Source organism: Lathamus discolor, chromosome 3, assembly GCF_037157495.1.
Source record: "Lathamus discolor isolate bLatDis1 chromosome 3, bLatDis1.hap1, whole genome shotgun sequence".
Lineage (NCBI taxonomy): Eukaryota > Metazoa > Chordata > Aves > Psittaciformes > Psittacidae > Lathamus > Lathamus discolor.
The window spans coordinates 27030251-27054181 of NC_088886.1; the positions used below are offsets into that span (position 1 = coordinate 27030251).

The 23931-nt window shown below is 40.7% G+C and overlaps 1 protein-coding gene across 8 annotated transcripts in view; it reads right to left on the bottom strand.

Annotated features, from left to right (window-relative positions):
* Positions 1–3508: 3508 nt before the first annotated feature.
* OSTN (osteocrin) overlaps positions 3509–23931 on the bottom strand; it is a 102610-nt gene continuing 82187 nt past the window's right edge. For 4 of the 8 annotated variants that reach the window (XM_065674252.1, XM_065674251.1, XM_065674249.1 and 1 more), the window contains 4 exons: positions 12127–12225; positions 9153–9370; positions 4184–4263; positions 3509–3863 (listed from right to left, as the gene is read on the bottom strand). In XM_065674252.1, the coding sequence (XP_065530324.1) occupies positions 3841–3863; positions 4184–4263; positions 9153–9370; positions 12127–12225 (420 nt within the window). In that variant the 3' untranslated portion in view covers positions 3509–3840. Of the gene's footprint in view, positions 3864–4166; positions 4264–9152; positions 9371–12126; positions 12226–12552; positions 12740–14910; positions 14993–19155; positions 19233–23931 lie in introns of those variants that run through there. The other 4 variants (XM_065674245.1, XM_065674247.1, XM_065674250.1 and 1 more) reach the window with 4 other exon arrangements.

The following is a 23931-nucleotide window of genomic DNA, read 5'->3' on the forward strand; positions in this document are numbered from 1 at the left end:
TAGTAATGTGTGGATTGATTTTGGTTAGAATTTAACTTTCTCTCCAGCCCCACCAAGTTATGCTATTTAACTGTAGCTTGCACACTATATATTCTTCAAAACTTTACCTCTCCAAAAGCTGTAATTACCAAGCTACATTCATTGCCTTGGGCTCTGGCAAGAAGTGCATGCTTAACCACAGCAGTACTTCTTGCGTACTTCATTAACAGGAGATGTATTCATCCTATTACAGGGCAAAGCCAATATCCATGGAATAAAACCAGCTTGATTATATCAGTGAGCTCTAATGACATGCAAAATACACTTTGCTATTAGCATTAATTCTTTGTTATTTCAGAACCCATTTCCTGTTGCTTTAGTGCAAGTGAAAAGGGATATGGGAGCAGACTTTCACATACCCTCACAACAGCACCAAATCCAGGAAAAAAATCATAGCCTATTGCCAAGAGAAGGATCTCTCTTTCTTTAAGAGTTTGGTGCTCTGCCTGAAAGGGAGGTGTGTTACAAGAGCTTCACTGCGCACCAGTCTTCAGCTCAGATGATCTTGGCTTGCAGGAAATCCTAGTACAATGAAAGGCCAGAGCAGCAGGCTCTATCTGTTACCTGCTGGCTGTAGTCATGCCTTCCCGACCCAGTGTGGCAACTCACCAGCAAGTCAGGAAAAGGAATACAGCATCTGTGGCTATTTAACAGCTTGCTCTGATCCTAGACACAGGAATTTCCTGAAGTGCAGTGCACCATTTTGCTTAGCAGTGATTTTTAGCCCATATGGCATGCTACAGCCTATCAGCACTGTTATTTACTTGCTCATAGTACCCAAACTACCCCCCTACTTCCTTACAGGAGCTACATGCTGCTATGTTACGTGCTTCTACTAGACGTGATGAGCAAGTGTTGAACGCAATTCATCTACTAATTTGAAGCAAAGGTGGTGATGCTTTCCCTAGGCTCACCCTCAACAGGTCACTATGAGGGTACTGTTCTTTCTCCTACACAAGCAGAACAGAAACTCTTTCTCAGCTGCCACCCTCCACATTGTGGCTGCTCACAACTTACCCATGCTTGGGCAGTCACTCTTGCCAAAGTTAATGACCCACAGGCAATAATTAAAGAGATTTGCCTCAGACATTCTAGTAGACTATGTTGATTTATTATCTGCCTGAATGGATTTGCAAACAGGCAGCACAAGGCAAATCTAGTGCAATGGGTCCTGCAGTATATCCTCATTTCACATTTGTTGACCTCTATGCCAGGCACTATGAGCGAAGGTATCCAACTTGTCTATGAAAACAAATTGTGGTGTTCAGTCTTTTAGATATCATCATGTTATAAACAGCATCTGCCAATTTATGGATTTTAAATAGTGCTTTTTGAGCCACAGGAGGTCATAGGGTGCTCTGTGATGGATAGGGCAGAGAAACAGAAAGGCTGTTCCTTTCTCGCAAGTAATCCACACAATACCGTGGAAGCCAAAAACAGGACTGAAGCTTCCAGCTGCCAGTTCCAGGCAACACCACCACAGACACCTCTTTCCTGCCTTGCTTTCACATAATCCTTCAGATAAAGGTCATTTCTGCTCACAATTAACAGGTTTTAAACCCCCTCTTTATTTGGAAGCCTGAATACTTGAGAACTTTTCAATACTCTTATGATCCAGCAGTGTCTTTGCAAAGCTGCTGTGTTAGCACTGGATTCCTCTCATCTCAGTCTCTCAAAACGCATCACGCAATGACTCTGTCCATGCTGCTTTTGACAGCTGTATGAATGGTCAGGTCATTACTTCCATAATCTGTCCATGTCCCATACATATGGCTACCTTGCATGCAGATTATCTGCAGACTGGATGAGCTCAGTGCAAGAAGATAACTGTTCACTAAATCCCAGGGTAGGCTTAGGATAGGTGGTGGCAGGGCACTGCAGAATACAGGGTCTGGGCTTGTCTGGGACTACATTTGCGGACTCACTTCTAGCGTGGACAGAAAATCTTGTCTTTAGTCAGCCAGTCTACATGCATCCACTCAGTCCAGTTCTTCAAGCCTTCACATGCAATTTTAACACAGAAAATTAGCAGTAAGGCCAGAGGAAAAGCAGGGGGCAAAACCCCAAGATGACCACATGGGGTCTTACAGCCCTTATTTCTTTCTACAACTGTCAAGATCTTGGTCTCGAGAGCATCTGCAGTGCTTCACCTCACCCATAAGGACACAACTCACCCACCGAAGGAGGAATGATCACCAAGCTCAGCTAAAGATTGCTCTGCTTGATAGGAAAGACAGGGGCATCTCTTGATGTGATTCACTCGTTTGTGCAGCTGCTCTTAGCAGCATTAGCTTATATTGGAAATGCGAAGAAAAGCAAAGTTTCTTGCAAGCTTCCTGTGGCTGGGCCAGTGCCCGTCTCAGGCCAGAGATCTAAGTACAGAGAAAAATGGGAAAAGCCCCTGCCACAGCTGAACACTGCCCCCTCCTAGGCATAAATTGGATGCTACCTGCACTCCTGAGTGTGAGCCTCATCTCCCACCATGGCCTGAAATGGGGCAATTGCCCCAAAGTCCCAATCCTCACAATAGCTCTAGCCTCAAAGGCTCACTGACTTTCCAACTCCTTTCCTGTAGCTAAGAAGCTGACTGTATTTTCCCCTAGCTGATGGTCAGATGCTTTGTGCCTCATACAAGATTGAGAATTCAACACTTCAATCCTATCTGCAGCCATACTCTCTGCATGACACAGAGTATTTTTAAAGATATTTTTTTATCTTTGTCCTGCATAATCCCCTTCTCTATGTATTTTCTTTTGCAATGCTAAGGATGATTTATACCCAAAATAGCAATCCAAGGAATTTAGCTGACATGGACCAAAGTCCAAGAAGAAGCATGTAAGGTTTAGAAAACATCAGCTACAAATCTGAGCATTGAGATCTCAGCAAACAGCTCTTTTCAGCTATTTTATAATCTGGAAAAAAGAAAAAAGCATGGAAAAGCCTGAAACAGGATTTAAGATAACCTGTCTTACTCTGAAATGGAGAGGACATGTTTACATTTTACCAGAGCAAGAAATACTTTCAGAACTTTCAGAATTATATGTCAGATTATGTCCTGTGCACACATGGAGACTAAAATAAGGCATATGGTGCAGATGGCCTAGGAAGTAGATGACTTCATATTTGGATGCTATCCTATGTTATGCATAGGGAGGAGTGAAATATATTCGTCAGCTTAGAGGAGGAATCTAGAAGTCTCACCACATTTCAAAATCTGACATACAATGAAAATATGTCTGAATATGGTACAGAGATGTGAGAAAGACTACTAAAACCATCAGGACAAATACTAAGGTATTGTCACCATTCTTATTCGGACTAATTCCTAGTGAAGTCAGTAGACATCTCCTGAACAGCAGCTGAAATAAATTCTAGGTTTGTCCCATAACTGTTAAATCCTCCCTTCCTCTACTAAACAAACACCCTCTTGAAAGAAATGTGCAAAGCAAACTGTCTGCTTTCCATGGACTGCTGTTGGCATCTCTGGAGGCTTTATTTTCAATCCAAAAAATCTAACAGTCCTTGCTAGGATAATGAACTTCTGCTGGTTTAAGAAAAAAATGCCATGCAATTAAATTATATACATACTTTCTGTCCCCTCCTATCAGTGACACCGTGCGCAACTGTGAGAGCATTATGACTTGATGAGTGAATTTGTTATTATTTGTAAATGCAATATTTGTAAAATGCAGTGTGAAACAATTTTGCAGGAGGTCAATTCCTTGAATACTGTATCATTAGTCAATGACAAGGTATGTTGTGATGCATCTTCTGAATTTCTGTAATGTTTCCAATACAGCATCAGTCATTCAGAACAGAAGCACCTGTAGGCAGAAAAGCAGTAAGCATTACATTTTCCCATGTCAGAAATGCAAGGCTTGAACAAGCGCACTGTGAGGTGGTCCACAGGAAATGAAAATGTCATGAATACTTGTTTTTTGTAGGGGGGTACTAAGTTGTAATTTAGAGCATTCAAGCTAAATTGACAGTCACAATCCACACTGTGAGAAGCCATCATTCCCCAAGCCACTCTTTCTAAGCCTACTGGCATGACTTGAGTACCTCCATGTAACTGAGAGTAGGTGGGGTTCTCCAAGCATGCCCACACCCAGAGTACTTTGGCTTACTTGCAGGAACTGCTAACCCTTGGTGTTGCCAAGATGGCTCACTCCAATCCGGTCAAGAGGAACTCCAAAACGTCTCTTAGGCAGCTCAACCACTTTCCTGCACAGGGAAGACAAGCAAGGAGAGAGGGGAAAAATATGGGGAAGGACATCATAGGGATAATAAAAATGCTACGACAACTTGGATTCCTTCATTCATCCCACTAACAATTTATTGTTCAGAAAGAACAGCTGTGCAGGAGCAGCCAAAGATGTGAGTGCTAAAAAATAAGATGCTTCACTTGTCTTACAAAAGAATAGGCAGGAGCTGTACCTGCTGAACAGACTGGCTAATGTTGATCCACTATCCCTGCTTTCATTTGTCAGCAAACAAATTACTTCACAGGTCAACTGCAATTCATAAAAGAAAGGAGATACATTGCATGTATAAAGTGGAATTGTTTCATGCATAGTATCATACACTTCAGGTGACCCATTAGCCAGGATCTTTGAAATCTCCAAGGCCAACTAGGGCTAAGATAAGCAAGGAGGTAGAAAGTATTTCACAGTAACAGATGAACTCTAGCAGGATTTTCCTACGTGATCTCCTGCAATGCACTGTTCTCAAAATTGTATAGTAACAGCCTTTTGAAGAGACTGAAAATGGGAGGGGGTTGGTTTTGGTTTTTCCTCCCTATGTTACATTTCCTGATGATTTCACGAATAATGGCATGAGAAAATTCTGAAATTTCTATGCAGGAATATTTTATTATGATTTAAAAAAATATATATGTAAAAGAAGTGTTCCCATCTTAATTCAGCATTTTTTAGCATTTTTTCCACCAGCAAAAGTTTTATTTAATTGTGGAGATGTTGAGAGTTTCTCCAGCTTAGAATAACTTCTACTTCTGCTCTTGGAAAGACTTGTCAGTGAAATGCAGGTACAAGAGAAACCCTGGAAGATGAACTCTTTTCTCTGTCCTTGTCGAGGAACATAAACAGGACAAAATTTTGTACTGTAAGTTGGCAAATGCAAAGTAACCAGCAGGAAAACATGCTATGGTGTGCTTGAGTCTAACCCTTTGTGCTAGCTAGCATGGCCATGCTCACTCAGCTGGTGGCTTTGGGGGCTCTACAAACCACACGCAGAAGTATTTGTCTAGTCCATGGTCTCATCTGAGCAGCCCCCTTTCCTCACACCTCTCAGCCATGAGCTGAAGACCAGACCATCAGCAGCCGATTTCGCACTGCCTCTATTTTTCAGATGAGGTCAAGAAACAGGAGCCGACAGTGTATCATGTACGTAAGGAGCACCATATCGGTCACACTGGAGTTGCTACAAAACATCCCAAATGAAGGTGAGCTGTTTGTATAGCCCTCTTTGTCCCTTCCTCAGATAGCTGCACTGTTGAATCATGACACAGAAAAAAGAAAGAGAAAGAAAGCCAAGAGCTGATCTTTAGTCTGTTTCCTCAAGGGCAGTACTCTTTTCCAAACCTGTAGGCACAAGCTTATGGGGGGCAGGAGGGAAATCTGGGCTGCTGGGGTCATACTGAGTCTCGCTTGATAAAAGGGGAATTAATTTCCCAGACCAGATTGTGGGGTGGGGGAGGTAAGGTTCTGCAGCATTAGTTTTAACACTGTCATGCTCTGTAGTTAAACAGAGAAGGAAATTGTAAAGTCATGCCCATGGGAAAGGTTGTGAAGGCTTGAGCAGGCAGGCAGTGAAGCTTCCCCTCTCGTGGCCATCCTGAGCCAGTGCACTCTCCCCGTCTTGCAAACCAGGACCATATTTATTTCAGCACTTACTAGGGAGAAAGTGATGTTTTATATTCAAAAGCAGCCTTTTCTAAGATTCCTGAGTCTCTGTCTCTCAGTCTGTCTGTGGATCTTTCTGCTTTTTCTGAAGACTCATGTCTTCTTGCATGCTTTTCCCATGCTTTCAAAGCTATAGGACTTGATGCTGATAAGCAAGATTAGGATCTAGGCCCTGCTATAACTGGTGGGTGCCACAACAAGCTGTTAAGTGGACTTACATTTGATCTACTCTTTTCCAAAAGTTTCTGCTGTGTTGCCAGGCAGTACTACCCACACTGTATAAATTCAGGGGGCTGAATCTGTTTAACATTTTTCACACTTCAAAAGTCATTATTTGGTCTGTAAAGGTAACTATGCTAACTGGTGCAGGAATGGGCTGTTATCTACTGTGTACACAACAGCAGTGGGGTGCTCAGTCCTGTTTTACACCTCTGAGTACAGAAGCCTCTTCCTGTTTCCACCTAAAGGTTCAGTCTTACTATGGTTTCACAGCTAACACTGATCAGATCTGTGGTCCATGCTTCTTCTGGTAGTGTTTGACTATAAATGCAGTGATCAAGGCAACTCGACTGGTTCTAATAAATAAGGCAATCCCAAACTTAAGAACTGATCAGCTCCCTAAAAGTGATAATCTCAACACAAAACTGCAAACTGTGCTGATGATGCTGGGAAAGGAGGAATTTCGTGTTTTGCGTCACTCATTGGATGAGCTCATTATTCCTAGAATAGTTAAGGCTGGAAAGAACCTTAAGATTATCTAGTTCCAACCTCCCTGTCATGGGCAGGGACACTTTCTACTACACCATGTTGCCCAAGGCTTTGGACCTTATACTTGGCCTTGTTGAACTTCATGAGGTTGGCATTAGCACACCTCACAAGCATGTCAAGGTCCCTCTGGATGGCATTCCTTCCCTCCAGTGTATCAGCTGAACCACACAGATTGGTGTCATTGGCAAACTTGCTGAGGGCGCACTCAATCCCACTGTCCATGTCACTGACAAAGATGTTGAACAGGACCAGTCCCAATACCAATCCCTGAGGGACACCACTTGTTACTGGTCTCCAGCTGGACATTGAGCCATTGACCGCAACTCTTTGTGTGCAGCCATCCAGCCAGTTCTTTATCCATTGAGTGTTCCATCCATCAAACTGATGTCTCTCCAATTGTAGTGACAAGGATGTCCTGTGGGACAGAGTTGAACACTTTGCACAAGTCCAGATAGATGACATCAACTGCTTTGCCCCTGTCCATCAGTTCTGTAGCTCCATCATAGAAGGCCACCAAACTGGTTAGGCAGGATTTGCCCTTAGTGAAGCCATGCTGGCTGTCACCAAGCACCTTGTTGTTTTTCATGTGCCTTAGCAAGCTTTCCAGAAGAATCTACTCCAAGATTTTGCCAGGCACAGAGGTGAGACTGTCTGGTCTGTAATTCTCTGGGTCATCCATTTTCTCCTTCTTGAAAATGGGGGTTATATTTCCCTTTTTCCGGTCATGGGGAACTTCACCTGACTGCCATGCTTTTTCAAATATGAGAGACAGTGGCTTAGCAGCTTCATTTGCCAGCTCCTTCAGGACCCACAGATGAATTTCATCAGGTCCCACGGACTTGTGTATGTTCAGGTTCTTAAGATGATCTCAAACCTGATCATCTCCTACAGTGTGCCTAGGGTCTTCATTCTCACAGTCCCTGCATCTACCTTCCAAGATTTAGGTGGTGTGGTCAGAGCAGTTGCTGGTGAAGACTAAGGCAGAAAAGTCATTGAGAACCTCAGCCTTCTCCAAATCCAGGGTAGTCAATTCTTCCGATAGCTTCCAAAGAGGGCTCACATTATCCCTAGCCTGTCTTCTGTTTGCAACATAGCTATAGAAGCCCTTCCTGTTATCCTGGACACTGTGTATCCCCTCGCTTCAGTGTTGAAGGCATCCTCTCTGGAGCTACTCATCTCAGCAAATGACCATTAGTGGTCAACGATGACCATTTCAGAGCAAGCTGTTAGAAAACTTGGTCAAATGTCACTAAAAGGTTTCCACCCATAAAGCCTGAGATAAATTGGGAATACCATGTACATTTCCTAAGAAAGGAACTGCAGCTTCAAAAATGATCTTGTATTTCTTTCCCTGTGTCTACTGTGTGTTACTAAGAAGGAGCAAAACGGCTACTGGTAAACCCAGGACACCCTGGAAAGGGAAAACATGCTAAAGAGCAAACAAAGAATGAAACAATTTTGATCTCTTGAAGAAATAGACAGAACAGAATGTCCTACTCAGGGTTTTAAGAATTTCATATTTTATCCCTTTTAGCTGCAGTCAAAAAGCCCTAGTAGCCGACTGGGTGGATAAACGGAAAAACAGCAAGAAAATATTGCAAAATTGAAAAAAAAAAATACTTTTAGCATTGACTGGCTCTTGTGAATACTTTCCACTTCCAGATTAAGCTTTAAGCATGTTATTAAATACTTTGTGGCATTGGGGATTCCATCCAAAAGAAGACAGTAGAAAGAAGGGTACAAGACAGTTAAGCTCTTTCAGATACAGTGAATAGCCCTTTTGGAGCTTTTCTCCAAACTCACGGGCTGTCCCCACCAGTATAAAGCATCATTGCTTAGCCCTGCTATAGACGTGCTTATCTTCAAATGTGTACTGCAAAGTTGCGGCTTTACTGTTGTATTGATTAAACCCTGGCTTATCATAAATTGATCGAGATCTTGAAGCTCATTCTACCATCTGCCCATTTTCACAAAATCTTTCCATCTTGATATTCAAGACATACACATTGCCATACCATTTGAACCCAGCCTTGGGAATACCACTCTCTTCCTTCTGCTTTTAAACCCCAGACATATTTCTGCTTTAAATAATCTTATGATCAAAAAGGCAGTTTTAAACTGCATGTTAGTTCACATCAGTGGAAAGTAGTGCGCTGAAAACCCCACATAAGCTAGAATGTTGTTAGCTTTACAGCACTGTAAGGATAAATGAATTAGTGCATGCATGTAGTACTCATCACAGCTGAAGGAGTACACACCATGCAACCAGAATGGTTTCTGAATTGATTCTGGCATCCTGATCAGAGGCCCCTCACAACTGGCCATTAAATCTGCTGCTGGTTAAAGCTAACCCGTCTGTATCTCAGACATTTAACAAAAGTCTTCTTCCAACTTTATCACTGGTAGGAGCATCTAAGAATTTACCTCTGTTTGCCTTTAACATCCACAGAGGCAGAAGAAATTCTGTCGATCGGGGACCCAAATCCTGGGAAACTTCTTTTCTTCTTGGTCTCAGTGACCTCATTCTCCAGAGACACCAGCTCATCAAGAAGGAACAGTTTGGCTGCCAGGTTGGTGGCTGACTTCTCTTCACTGGCAATGGGATGTGCTCCCATGACCAGAGCAGCAGAAGGCTCCAAAGGCTGCAAAAGAAAGCAGGGATGTTTGCTTGCTGCTCAAGTCGCAGAAAAACAGTTTCAACCAGCATCACAGCAGCAGTCCTATAAATACATAATCACTAGAACACTGAATGTGGGATGATGTTTTAAAACAAGGATCCTTCTGTGAATCATGGCCATTTGCCATCCACAGAAGTTTGCTATAAAAGTTTGAGAGATTTTTTTTTTTTTGGCAGAATTGAAACTATTAAACTTGCTTTCATTATTATTGCAGGAATTATTAACATTTATTACTTCACAAAGCCTGCTTTTGCAGGTCAGCCCACTATCCCTATCTCAGGAGTGTGATTAGTATCACTTATAGCATGAGCCAGGTAATTTAATCCTCTTTAAAAATGCAATCACAATTACTAGACTCCAATATCCACCCTGATATTTTTCAGGAAACTGGTTTTCATTTTTAAAATGAATGCTAATAAATAATAATAAAAACTTCTACAGAATTTTCCATCCAAACCTGGCTAATTAATTAATTGTTACTCAAAAATATCCCATGATAAACTTGATCAGCGCTGACATTCAAAGAATGTATGCAATAATGCTATGCGGGGAGGAAGAAAGGAAAGAGCAGTATGTTGAATTGGCACAGTATTTTGAACCTTAGTTATGACATTAGACATAACATCTTTTGAAAACCAAACTTTACTTTGCTATCCAGAATAGCTGAGAACAATGGGGCCTGTCAAGAGGCAAATGGTATAAATCAAAGTGAAATAGTTGTTTTCCAAGTAACAGAAAAATAGGGCAACAACTAATCTACAAAAGGAGACGTTAAGCCAAATCATTCTTTCTTCAGATGAACTGTTTGCCTTCTTGCTCCACCTGATCTTCACAGAATTAGATGGAAGTTTCTAACTATAACTTTTATTATGTGACTTGAAGCATGTTTTCCTCTATTTTCTCATCCGTAGACAGTGAGTTTAGTACAAATGTAAAGCAAGCCAAAACATGGATGATTTAATGTTCTTGTCTCTACTGTGGTCTACACCATACTTGTGGTGGTGATGTTTCCCACTACTTATGGGTGGCATAACCAGTGATGGAGTATATAAAACAGTGATCTTTATATGAGGAAGACATAACCTCAATGATCACACAAATGATGTAGCACTGTTAATACTTTTGTGAAGGATCTCATACTGTCCTCTGACTTTAATTTTTATGAGCCTCAAGTGCACTGAGCAATCCTTTCTGTTCCCTTTCAGGGTTATAAAACTTTCACAGAGGTTTGCAAAAAAATTATGCCTTCAAAAAAAAGGCTGAACTCTCTCACCTCTGGTTTGTGGGGATAAATAGCTACAATAATGCTTGAAACTAGAAGGTCGAAATAGCCTCTGCTCTTGAATACTTCATGCAATCCCACTTACTTTGTCTTAAAAAGGATATAATGGAATCGCATGAAGAGACAGCTAAAATGGTAATGAGAAGTAGAAAACAGTTTTCCTGTCGTGAACCACTGAACGAAGTACAACTTTACACATAAGCAGAGATAATTATGGGTTACGGTGGGTAGAGTGGAAGGTTTATAAACTTATGAACAGCAAAAAGGTGAATAAATACTAGCATTTTTTTCCTCCAGAAAAAGAGCTTCTCAATCCACCCAGTGAAGTCACCAGATGTTGGATTTAAAACAAATACGAGGAGTGACTTATTAAAGACAGCACATAGAATGCAGTGGAATGAATTGCCAAAAGATGTCATGGATCGTCAGCAGCTAAAAAGTGCCCTGGTCCAGTGCAAGTCTGTGGAGGTGTTCTGTTCTTTTTTTTTTTTTTTTCACAAATTAATATATCACAATAAAAAAAATTCATTATTAAAGACAGGCTACCAGACCTTTGTAGCACCAGAACAGCAGCTGCTGCAGCACTGGTGTGCAGAGTGGTTCCCCCAAGCCCTATTTTCTGTAACAAATGTTGTTTTGTATAATCAGGGCATCCTCATTTGAAGACAGAGAGTATTCCCCTGTAAGCATCTAACTTCTAAGCTGATCTTAAAAACCTATGTAAAGACCCTACAGCTACATAGTGCTACTTTGATTAAACTTTCAGATGCTTGACTTTTCTTATGACATGAAACCACTGCATAAATGTCTTTCCTGGCAAATCTGTTCAGTGTCAGCATGACATTAATAAAAAAGAGAATGCAATAGAAGTGTTTTCAGGTGCAATCCCTGCACATCCTGCATGAAACATCAGACAATTCTCCCGTTTCATCTGCTGCTTTCCTTCACGAGCTTAGGCAAGTTATTTTGCACCTTCCGTCTCCTGGTCTGTCCAGTCTTCTTTAATTTGTAACTTTTGTCTTCTGTCAGGGATCTCCTTATAGCTTCTGCAAGCTGCAGACTTCTTATGCTAGCATTTCTCTTTAAGAAGAATGAAACCTTTCCTTCAGTGTTAGAAGAGTTTGCTTCCCTCCCCCCGTTGCCATCATCTCATTCCCTTCTTTAGGGAGTTTTCTACCCAAAGTCACTAGACAATGTTTTAACACACAGAAAATCCCATGGTGTTTCAGGAGAGGTTGCATGAATCATTCCATCCTCCCAGAGCCACACAATTTGCATCACTCTCTTGGCTATGCTCCTCCTTCGCCCTTGCAGAGTCAATACTGGTTCTTTACCTTCCAGCACTGTTAGGTTTCTGTGTTGTTTTCCATACTCTGTGGCAAAGAACAACCAAAGGAAGAGCAGTGTTATGTGACTGCCACCACAAACATTCACTTACCTCTGAAGCTGCCCCCACAAGGAGCACTGAGATAGAATGCCACTGCAGCAGGGTAATCACAAGGGCCAAGTGCACCACAACAAGCTGGAACTGCGGCATCTGCAGGGGAGAGCAATCTGTTAACAACTTCACAGCTGTGTTCCCTTGGAACCATGCTCCAAAGGTATTAAAGAAGTGAAAGCGAAGGCAGATTCTGCTCCACGGCTGTTAGTATGTTTCATCTTACAGAGACACTGTATAAAACCCAGCAACCAAATAGTGTCAGCTGAATGCTCTTCACCTTTTGATGCAAAGTGAACTCCCTCCTCTTTCCTTCTTTACAGCCCTATGAATCTTTTAGTTCCTTTCTGTGCATGGCCCAGTCCTTGAAGTGGCAGCAGTAATGACCTGAAACTTCTGTTAAAATTAGATGAACTAGACACTCACTTGTAAGCAGGGAGACTTTAGCTTGTAGTCACCCAGGCTGACAATGACCTCCCCAGTGCTGGATAGCTGCTTAAACCTGTTACAGAAATCACACATCTCTCCAGCAGCATTTTGAAAGCAAGGCTGCATTTCACCAGTCCTCACATGAATTACCAGTAGCCACAACTTCCATGATCTTCCTGGGATCCTGGAAAAAAATTATGCAGCTCCCACACCTGAAAAGGAAGTATTCCAGGGGGGAATATTTCAGCTGACGTTAATAAGAACTCGGCTGGGGCCTCCAGTGCCAAAGGTATCTACTAATTTGCTGATTACTCTGTCTCCAGGTCCAGCCCCAGAGTGTAATTCAAGCCTGATTCTGCTGTTGTTTGCTGATTCTTCACTTGGCAAAAGCAGAAACAGAAAGGATATATGTACATTTCTATGATGTATGACAGTTGTTTCATCCTCTGCATAGAAAATTTCCCATCAGGCAGAAATTCATGGTAAAAAACATTTGGCTTTGTAATTTTTCCCCACACTACAAAGGAGAAAAGCCACAAAAGTGCTGGAGTCTTGTTTTAAAAAGTAAAGATACAATATTTGTAGTGTTGCTTCTTAAAAAACACTTGGCTTTTTCCAATATGTTTAACGTGTGCTTCTGTATTCTGTTGTTTGGCTACTTCATTATATATTATGCATACAATTTTTTTTTTAATATGTATTGTCCATGAGGGATCAGTAGTGAGGAAGAAAGCTGCTGGTTATTCTGTAGGGATGAAGCAGACTTAGCTCACTGGAATCAAAGGACAAAATCAAAGCAATAATCCAGGTGGTACCACTGTCTCTCAGTTCAGTGGCAACAGCATTAAAGTCAGACAAGAGTCTGCCTGAGTGTTTTTAAAGCTGTAACCCTCTACAACGTATATTTTTGTATGTGGGTGTGCATTGAAATTTAAGTAGGAGTCTACCGCCTTCACAGGTAACCACATCCTGATTATTTGGAAACAGAGACATAAAAATAAATGGCAAGGTTAAAAACACAGGTTTATTATGGTTTAAGGTCTGTGCTGGTATTCGTTCAACCCAGGGACCAAGTTGCTAAAAATAGCGACTGGTGCACTAATCAAAATAAATATTAAGGCACCTGCAACACAAAAGGCATTTTATTAACTGGTCAGAACTCAATGCAGTGAAATTAAAAGAGAAGGAAACTGTAAGGACTTAAAGCTTGGCTCTAGTTCCCATGGAAATGAGTAGCTAAGAAGCAGCGTTGCTGGTTTGTAAGAGAGCAAAACTTAAGTCCAGCAAAAGCCCACTGTGCTGATTCTCATGCTCTGGTGGGACCAAGGAGGGAGAAAGAAGCAGGATTGTTCTACTGGAAGCAGTTTAGCTCTAGAAAAGCATTTGCAAAACTTATGGTACGATGAGGATTATGTAAATGTAATTAAAATCACACTGTTTTCTGCCAGTCAGAGACTTTGCTTTTCACCTTCAGCCATGTCACAGGATTTTAGTTGTTAAAATAAGCTGTTGCTTTTCCTCCTTGAGCTCATCTGAGCAACTGGATAAGCAGAGCCCTCCTGCCAAAAGGGGCTTTTCCAGCCATACACTGGTTTTTGCTTTACCCCATTCCACATTTAACCTTGAACCATTGCAAGAGAGACCTACAGTGAGGCTTGGCAGTATTTGTTACTGAAGGAGAATAAGCAAAGCTCTTATGACCACATGGGCCTCTGTAAGAATCACCTTTACCACTTCTATTGAATTTCCATCCTTCTGGAAAACACTTTACCATCAATCTTATACAGATAGGTCAAGGGATTGGGGTATAATTCCATGTCTTTAATATCTCAGGGTCTGGTGTTATTTGACATAAAATATGGTTTACCCTTCACTAAATGTAATTGCAAGTCTGAAACTCAGACATATTTATGTGTTTTAGTGATATTTTAGCTTGAAAAGTGTCAAAACTAAAATTCCTCATAAAATTAGGGATGTTGTTGCAGGTCCAATTAAAACAAAATTAAAGATAAAAGAGAGAACATTATCCTACCTTATCAAAGCAGTATAAACATTCAAAACTTCTTCTCAGGAATCTATGCAGAGCTATTTTCCAAGAAAAGATCACAAGAAAGCAAAATTCTTTACCAAACAAACTGTAAGTCTCCAACATCAAACCAGAAAACTTGAAAGATGTTTTTCTTTTAAAGAAAAAAAGCCAAAACAACCCAGAACAAAACAAAAAACACAAAACACAAAACCAAAATGACATCTTGAAGATAAGTGGCCTGAACAAACCCCAGACAGAATGCAATTCATCACTAAGCTCCAAACCCATTGCCTGTCAAAAATGGTAACAGCTGTCATTGCTCTTACCCATTTGAACAATCATATTTCACATTATTGTGGAGATTACTCTGTAAGCATAAATCACAAGAGCTTCATTTTTCTTGCTGGCCAGTTAGCAAGAGAACTGAGGCAAGACATCATGCCTTGCACCATAATCTTTCACTTCAGCTGCCACTATATATTGATGTGTATGCTCTGCTTGTTGTTGCAACGCCAACATGGGACATGCCTGAGCTCACCTGCAAGTGAGGACCTTGCAATGAGCATATTGTGGAGGAGCCCAGAAGCCCTTGGGGTTTTGTGCTGTATGCTCTCAAGCTGACCTGATGCAGAGCCAAAGTGTGACTACCCTACAGGTACTGGGAAGCTCCTAGCAGGAGCTTCCAGACTGTTTTAGGACTCCAGGTCTGCTTTACGAGCACTGGGATGGTACTGGTGAGCCTCCATTACCTGTTAGCCGAAAAGACCTCCTCCAACCAGCTGGGGGGAAATCACAGCTGTGTATGCAAGACAGTTACTGAGGTGTTTTATCGCTGCTCCAATGCTACAAAATAGAACCTATCTTAATCAAATGTACCGCTGAGTCCTAACATTGGCCTTACTAGCCTTGGAATGGACACCTGATTATAATCTACCCCGGCCAAAAAAAAGTTATGATGGATGAGTATCTTACCAAAAGAATAACTTCAAAATGGCTTGTGTGTAGCTCTGAGAACAAGTCTGCTCTTGCTGAGAAACATTTGCCCTGCTTTTTAAACTGTAGGGTGGATCTTCTGATCATGTTCATTACCACAGAGTGAAAAATATGCCCACACCAGCAGTTCTACTGATTTCAAAAATTCCTAAGGGACCTTGTGTATCTCAAGTGTAAGTTTCTAGTCGTGTATATATCAAAGAAAAGGGACAAAAGTCTAAACAAAACCCACCCTCGGAAACAAAAGCAGAGTCCAAACATAGGTTGAAGTGGTGTTTTTTCTTCTCATCCCACAGATGTGATATGGAGCACTTCTTACATACTGCTTTCTAAAATAATACTGAAGCTAGACATTGAATCCTGGGACTCTGGTGAAATTAAATGTGAGCAGTCAGTGTCAGGTTGTGTTATTAATACTTTCTGGAGTAGGCGTAGATTTTTAAACAAAGCCATGTATTTCCATTAGATGTATGGTATAGATACTGACAACTTCTGCAAAGTAAATTACCCTCTATTTTCAGTTTCCTGACTACATAGATAAATAGATGCAGTTAGTTTTCATATGATGGAATCATACAGAACTTAAAATTCATGACCTTATGCAAGAGGTGTATGAGTAGTGATTTTGAGATAATGCTTAGGTATTTCTGTGTTCCAAATGAAGCATTTTGTCAGACAGTATTTCAAGGCCAAGGATGTTCCACTTTCTGAAAATTAAGTTCCTTAAAGGTTTCTCAAGAAGGTGCTTTGATTAGTCATAACTTTTCAAAGTCTTCACTTCAATAATTGCACCCACTCTATGATTTACAGTGTTTGGTCCTGGCGCGTTTTGTTATCACAATGATAGTCATCTTTGCCTGTATTTTACTGAATTATCTGTTACAAATGCTGACTAAGCTATTGATAGCTGTGCTTTTGGTAGGCACAGATGTGGTCAGAGATGTTCAGTATACAACTATTCCTACCATGTGTATGAATGCAGCAATTCCTTAATTCCTTCAGGGCTTGGACTAGACTCTGCACTGACCCTGCCTGTGGAAGACACAAAGATTGTGGGAGCATCATGTAAACTGCAAAACTCGTATGAAGAAAGACTGAAAATGTGTCCCCTAGTTCCAGTGCAGAGTCTGGGAAGTGTACAAATGAACACAACCTTGCTGAGGTATGTTTGCTTAACAGACACAAGCACAATTCAGGAAAAAAATAGCTAGCAAAGTTGGACAAACGCTTGTGGAGGACCAGTCAGTCATGGTCCTCATCTCTTCATTTGAATACACAGCATGAAACCAAATGGCCACACAGCACAAATGAGGACACTTTTCCTTAGAACAGGCAGGAAGGAGACAAGTTGGACATCTTGCAAAGCTGACTACACTGTGTAATAAATCAATCTTTAACAACAGATTTTAGAAATTAAAACTCCCAGCTCAAGTGAATTCCATAAAAGTAGACCGTGAAGCTGAAGCCTCGGGATTATTATATAAGGAGGATGATATGAAGTGTAAGAAAATACCTCTTAATGGGAACAACTTATTTGCACCTTTCCTAAGTAAGGTAATTGAAAGAGCTGCAGTATTTCTGGTATGCATAATGGAAAACAAAACATTATTAGACTATTCTTCATTGCCAACAAACTCTCAACCCTCTGCTATTTATATATATACTAACCGAATGTGCCAACTTTTCTAACCATTTCTAACAATTTCACATTTAGCTTTCTTCATCCTTAGCAGGAAAACTAAAAACCATTCGTTATTAGAGTGCCATCTTCAGCACTTGAAGTAAAACCAAGAAATTTTTCTATCAATAAAAATCAAGAAATATATTTCTGTATTAGAAAAAATATCTCCTTTCCTTTTATCATTGGAGTGGTAAGTGGAAGTTTGTCATACCTGGTATGAAGAGTATATTAGCAGAATACATTATCAGTATAAAAACAGAGACCATTTAAAGCCTATCAAAAATATCCTTCAAGATATGCCTTTAAGATAAACTCTTAAGAGACAAGAATGGCATTGGAATTTCTTAAGGAGACTCAAACACTGATGCTGATTTACTGGTTAGACACTTAAGTGTTCTGAGCAAGGATATTACTTGAAGAAAAGTCTTGGTGAAGATGCACTGCAAATGGAAATTAGAGAGTATAATCTGTTTCTCTGGGTTGACTGAGATGAAAAACAAAGTTGCAGTCACTTGTAATCTTTGTCATGGTCAGCCAAGAGAACTCTTAAAACTGTTATGTGGTTCACATTTTCAATTTGTTGTTTTAGAAGCCCAGAGAGGTACACTGATCATTCATTCCAAGCGTGAAAACAAAGCCCTAATTTACTGAAACCAGCATGGCAGGTATTTTCAAATACTGAGGAACACCTGGCCTGGCCACTTATATTTTGTAGTTTTCCCATAATTTACACCATATATTTGACTGGTTTAGGGTGGATTACTTGGCTGGTATTCCTCATTACATTTATACTGTTTTACAAGAAATGTAGATTGAGCTGAATTTTGAATACAGGTGAGCAGAGGCAGATATATGTAGTAATTTGCCTCAGGCTCTCTGAGTGAATCAGTGGGCAGGAGCACAATATGTTCCTGCAGCTCCTCAACTTTCAGCTCTGCACTCCCCATAAGGGGATGGAAATTCCGAATCGAAAAGCCAAGTAAGGAATGCTAAAGGCACTATGTGCTTATGCTTCAAAAATTAGTGGATTCTGAACTTTACTGTAGCCTCTGGACATCTAAACTAAAGGTTATTCACATGTATTTACTTGTGCAACTCCAGTCTGGGAGGCAAAAAGAAACAGTGAAATAGTTTTGAACTCAGAATGAAGAAATTACAATGACTATCACTGAATCAGTCTGCCTTCATTTACAAAGCCGAAGTAGTCAGATCATTGGATAATTGCTCTGTGTAGGAATGTTTTTGCAGAGTTATTCTATTATTGCAGGACTGTGGAAGAATCTGGATCAACATCTATCTAATGCGGTATATAATAAAATCCTTTTGCAGATTCATAAATTAAAGACATTCCATAAATCATTTATCTTGTGGTTTACCATACATTATATGCAGCAAACTTGTCTACCACATATGTTATTTAGCAATGCAAAGGAACTATTATGTCATAGCTCTTCAGTTTATATTAAAAGTAATATGCATTTGACAATAGCATACACAGAGGAAAGTCCATAACAATATAAACAGACTGCAGTTTACTGCAAAGCACTGCAAAAGCGTGAAAGTAACTAGTCACTGTTGTAAAATACACTGACACATTTAGTTTAAATATTGGCTGATTAACTGAAGGAAGTAAGTTTCCACTGAATATTATTAGTCCAGTTTTAGTACCAAAAATACTAGGTGATAAGCATCTTATTATCTTAATCCCAAAGCGGAAAAGAAGCTGTGCTTTTCCCATCAGACATGAGCAAGTGTATACCTTGTGCATGCCTGTTAATACCAAAACTTGAAAAAAGAAAAAATAAAAGGAAACAAGCACAGAAGGGAAGAAAGCTTCTGTAAACAGAGCAGAAGACACAAAACATCCCCAGAATATCTCTGTCCTCACTCCTCTTACCTTGCATTGGATACAAGAAATTTCAACCTTAGTGGTCCTGCTATGTTCTTCCCCCTAACTTGTCCCTAAAGTTCAGCTTTCTCTCAGAGTTTTTATAGTCTCTGCTGTAGGCTACAAACTCCAATCCCTGCCTTTGCTTTCTCTTACATCATTTCTAAAGATTTTCCACTGATCCTTGCCCTAAACCTTTCTCTGTCCTGCACTCTCACACACATACTTGCCTCACATTTGTTATATTTATTGCTCTGATCAAGATGATTAGGTTATAATTAACGGTCTAGGTTTTTTTTTTGGTGGTGGGTTTGTGGTTTTTTTCCTTTTTCTTTCAAGATTCAGACGGCCATGGGAGGGAAAAGATTTTCAGCAGCATCTCCAGTCCTCTGACCTCTCATGTCTGCAGTACAGAAACCTGATGTCCTGATACTTTTTTGGTGGTGTTTTTATTTCTCAGTTACAACAGGAATAACTTTAGAAGGACTGCATTAACTTCAGGAAGAAATTAACTAGTGCATTTTAAGCAAACGACACTATAGCAATATAAGCATAAGAAAATGAGTGTGTTTTGTGAAGCAAGTCACAAGAATTTAAGTCTTTAAGACACTTCATTTCAGTTACAGAAATGATTGCAAAGTGTGAGCTATGAAATTGCCTGTCTTCCCTAAGCAGTATCAGAGGACCTACTTCTTTCCTTGTCTGCCTCAGTAGAATAAGACTATTGCTTCTTTTTTTTTTTTTTAATTTCAGTTTTTAATTGGTTCACACAGCAATTGCAGACCAGTTTTAGGGTCTAAAATTCCAGACTGTGCAGGCATCTTAGCAGTTAATTCATAGTGACTTTGTTCTCTGAATAGATAGGCACAATACTTTCAAAATAGTTTTTACTACGACTTGCTAAAATCTCTTCCTACAAGCAATGGAGAGCAAAAGGAAATTTCAAATGCAATTTTGAGATACACGGGGAAAATTCGCCAGCCAGGGAGCAAAAGCTTTGATTTCATCATCTGTCTTGATCAGAATGATCAGAGAAAAGCAAGAGTTTAGTCATATTGTCCCGCAGCTCATTTCTCAGATAAGGATGGCTGCAGAACTTTGCAGAGCTGGCCTAAAACACCGAATCAGGTTAGATCATTGCAAAGTATGCTTTTGTCACACTGCCTGACTGAGGTATCAAGGGGAAAAAAAGAGTCAATGAGGAATGAGAGGCTGATTTTGCACAACACATGAGCACAACACAAATGTACAGCCCTAGAGAACAAGGAGAGGCAAAGCAAGAATTTCTACAGCATCTCTCAGTACAGGCAGATACAGGAGCAAAGCAGGGCCCAGCGTGGTGCTGCACCAATAAGCACTAGCCACATGAGCACCCACACTGATGGCATGCTGGAGCAGGCAGTTTGGGACCATTTTGCCATTTTAGGGCACAGCAGAACAGTGATGACAGCTACAGAGATCCAAGTGGGCTCTGTGGATGCTACAGCAGGAGCAGAATCAAAAGGGTAGAGCCAAAAAATGCCATATTGCTGAAACTCATCTAAAAATGCTGCCACAGGAAGAGAACTGGACTAATGCTCTCTTTTACAGTGCTACCTGTATTTAGATGGTGGCTTGTTGCTGGAATTCCAAGGACATTGCAGTACTTGACTGATGTCTATAAAATATGTGAGCAGGACTTTGTGGGAAAAAATTATAACCATGACCTAAACACAAGATATTATTAGATTGATGGGGTACTTTTGCTACATCCTATGAGGTGCTGCCTACTAGCTACTGCAGTTCTAGGCACTTGGTTTGTCTTTTTTCTGTTGGAAAGACACAAGGCAGCACACACAGGCATGCACTCCTCTTAGGAGTTTTTACAAACCCTATCTCAAGCTCTTTAAGCAGGATCTCTGTAGGTCTCCATTCTGTTACTACGATTGATGGTGATGGGGCTAGTAGGAGGCATGGGCTGTGCCACTGACAGTAAGCTGATGACAGACGACTGAGTGCTGGTAATGTGGTCATTTCAGTATTTCACAGCACAGGGTGAAGCATAGATAATGGCTGAGATTCACCTGGCCAAAGTTTAGCACCTCACCGGAGTGAGTGGAACAGTGGGCTGCAGAAAAATCTGGAGGAGAAATGCAACCATATCGTCATCTCCTTCAACTCCAATGGCATGTCTAAGACATGGTATTAAAATTTGCTTTTAGGATCTCCACTGATCAATGAGCCCACTCTGAGGCTTTTTCTTTTAGAAAAGTAACATGCACTTCTTCTATTTCAAAACCAATCTATCACTGTCCTCTCCCTACAAAAGCATACAATCTAAAAGATTTCAGAAATGGTTGCTGATGCACACAGCTATCATCTCTGACTGGGAGGTGTGAAAGACTCAGGTCTGAGCAATTGGTTATGTCCATGGGCTGCTACTGACCTTCGAATAGGATATATGTTACCAGCACACAGTGTTTTTCTCTGGGAGAAATAAAACCCAAAACCAAAAAACCAAAACAAAACAAGAAAAGAGAATAGTGTGCTGGAGTGTTAACTTTCAATTTCCTGCTCTTAATCGACTAGATTTAGCAGCAAATTACAGATAACTTTTTGACATTTTCTGGAGAAGGCTGTTAAGGAAGACTTCCCAGATAATGAAAAAGGTTTATGGTGGTGACTTAGCTGGCAGAGTGCCCAAGAAACAGACATCCTCAGCACTGCTGTGGTTTAATTCTACTATAATTAAGTTAGGGCAACCAAGAGTTTGGAAGGAATCTTTATTGCCTTAACCATAAATGAATAAAAAACAATGTGATTTTCTCAACTATGAGGACAAAAAGAAGGAAATTGGAGGAGGTAAGGACACAACACATGAAGCTTTTTGTGTTACAATTCAAAAGAAAGACAAACTTGCCTCCCTGCTGCCCTCATACTCTCACTAAGCAATTTCTGTAACTCTTTCAACACCAGTTTGCAAATCAATTGAGCTGGCTCAATGTTTTCCTTAATTCCTTTAGTAGACAAGTTCTTATTCAGAGAGCAGAAGTTATCAAAGTTCACTTCTGTAGGTGTTGAGCGATCTTGCTCTTCATCATTCTTCCCTGTGGAAACTGTATCTGGGTTTGTCAGATGCCATCTTTAAAATCTGGTGAACACACGTGCTTGCTAGTTTTCTTTATTGTACTTTTAATCTTTTTCTTCTGCCACTAAAACATGACCACCACAGATTTTTCAGTCAATACATCAGAGGGAATTTCAGAAACCAAGCTGATTCCCACCTATTTTTTTTGTGTAGATATACAAAGCCAGACAGCAGATGACTCACTGTAAAACAGAACTACACAAAGGAGGTGCTGCGTTAACAATGTGCACGCATGTTTTCCAACTGAAGGTGCATTCTACCTTGGAAAGAAAAACTGTGTTAAGACAGCTTTTTTTTTAAATCTGCAAACTATCATAGTAGCTTTTGCTGTGTCACTTCTATTTATGATAACTCCCTGCAGCTAGATAGGTTGCGAGAAGCAAAACCCACCAAGAGAAGGTAGCATATAAAACTGAAGACAGTAGCATTCTTCAGGAATGTTAGGTTTTCTCCTAGCAGTTTCTATATACGTATTTTTTAAAAGTCCTTTGCTAGAATTAAGTGCATGTGACAGGTGCTGGGTCATGACATAGAAGAATCCATAAAAAGCACTCGCAAAACAAATAAAAAATCCCCCAGAAGGCCAGCTTATTGAAATGCAGGGCTTTTTTCTGTAACAGTCATACTATGATGCAAAAGGTTGTGTTGGGAAATATGAAAGACAATTTACCTTTTCTGCCCATGGCACTGGCTTATGGCTTATAGTCCAAGATCTCCACGAGGAGTGAAGATGACCAAGAAGAGTGACAGGGCTTTTTGTGCTGTGGACACAGTGGTCCACAAGCTAAGGGTAATAAAACCACACAAAGAGGTCTCAAAGTACTAAGGAAATAGTAATAATTCTGAGATAATATCAGCCCAGTCCTAATTCAAGCTGGTAAAACAGAAATGAAAATAAGTAGACTGTGTTTCCATCCCCTCTAGCTATGCTATGTGGAGTCAATGCTAAATGCACAGATAATCTAAGAACCAGCCCCATCTTTCCATGCTAAGAGGGAAGAGAGGGATTGCTGCTAATGTTTTCACACTGCCTCCCCAGTCAAAGACATGTGTCCCAATGTCACCTGTCACTGAAATAAACTCTTCTTCACCCATAACCCTTTGTGGCATGGTTCACAAAGCACAGAGCAGCATGGTGTGCATCTTGGCTGCAGAGCACATACTCCACAGCTAATTCCAAGTGTGACAATGTAGCACAGTACTGAGCGCACAGTGGCAGCTTGAATTCCGACACATGCACACAAGAAGAAAATACTTGTCTGTGTTGAAATTCTGTCCTGGCCTTACACTTTTTTTTCCCACACAACTGATCACCATTTTCTGTACAGAGCTGGGATGTGGAGTTTGATTCACTGGCACCAGGAAATAGGATATGGAAGAATTAAAGAGGCAGCTAAGCAGCAAAATGGTAACAGTCTAGGGGAAAAGGGGAACGTGAGTTACATTCTTCAGACAGAAACCAGTGGTGTAGAAGCTGGGGACAGACACCCATGGACCACTCACAACATCCCAGGATGCTGCAGGAGTTGTTGCCACCAGTTTCTCACCTGAAATGCAGGTAGAGGAATATGAAGTTGTACGAGAGGTGAGGCTGGGCAGCTGTTTCTCACTGTAAGCAATTTCTGCACCAAATTATGTTAATAAGGAAGGTACCACAC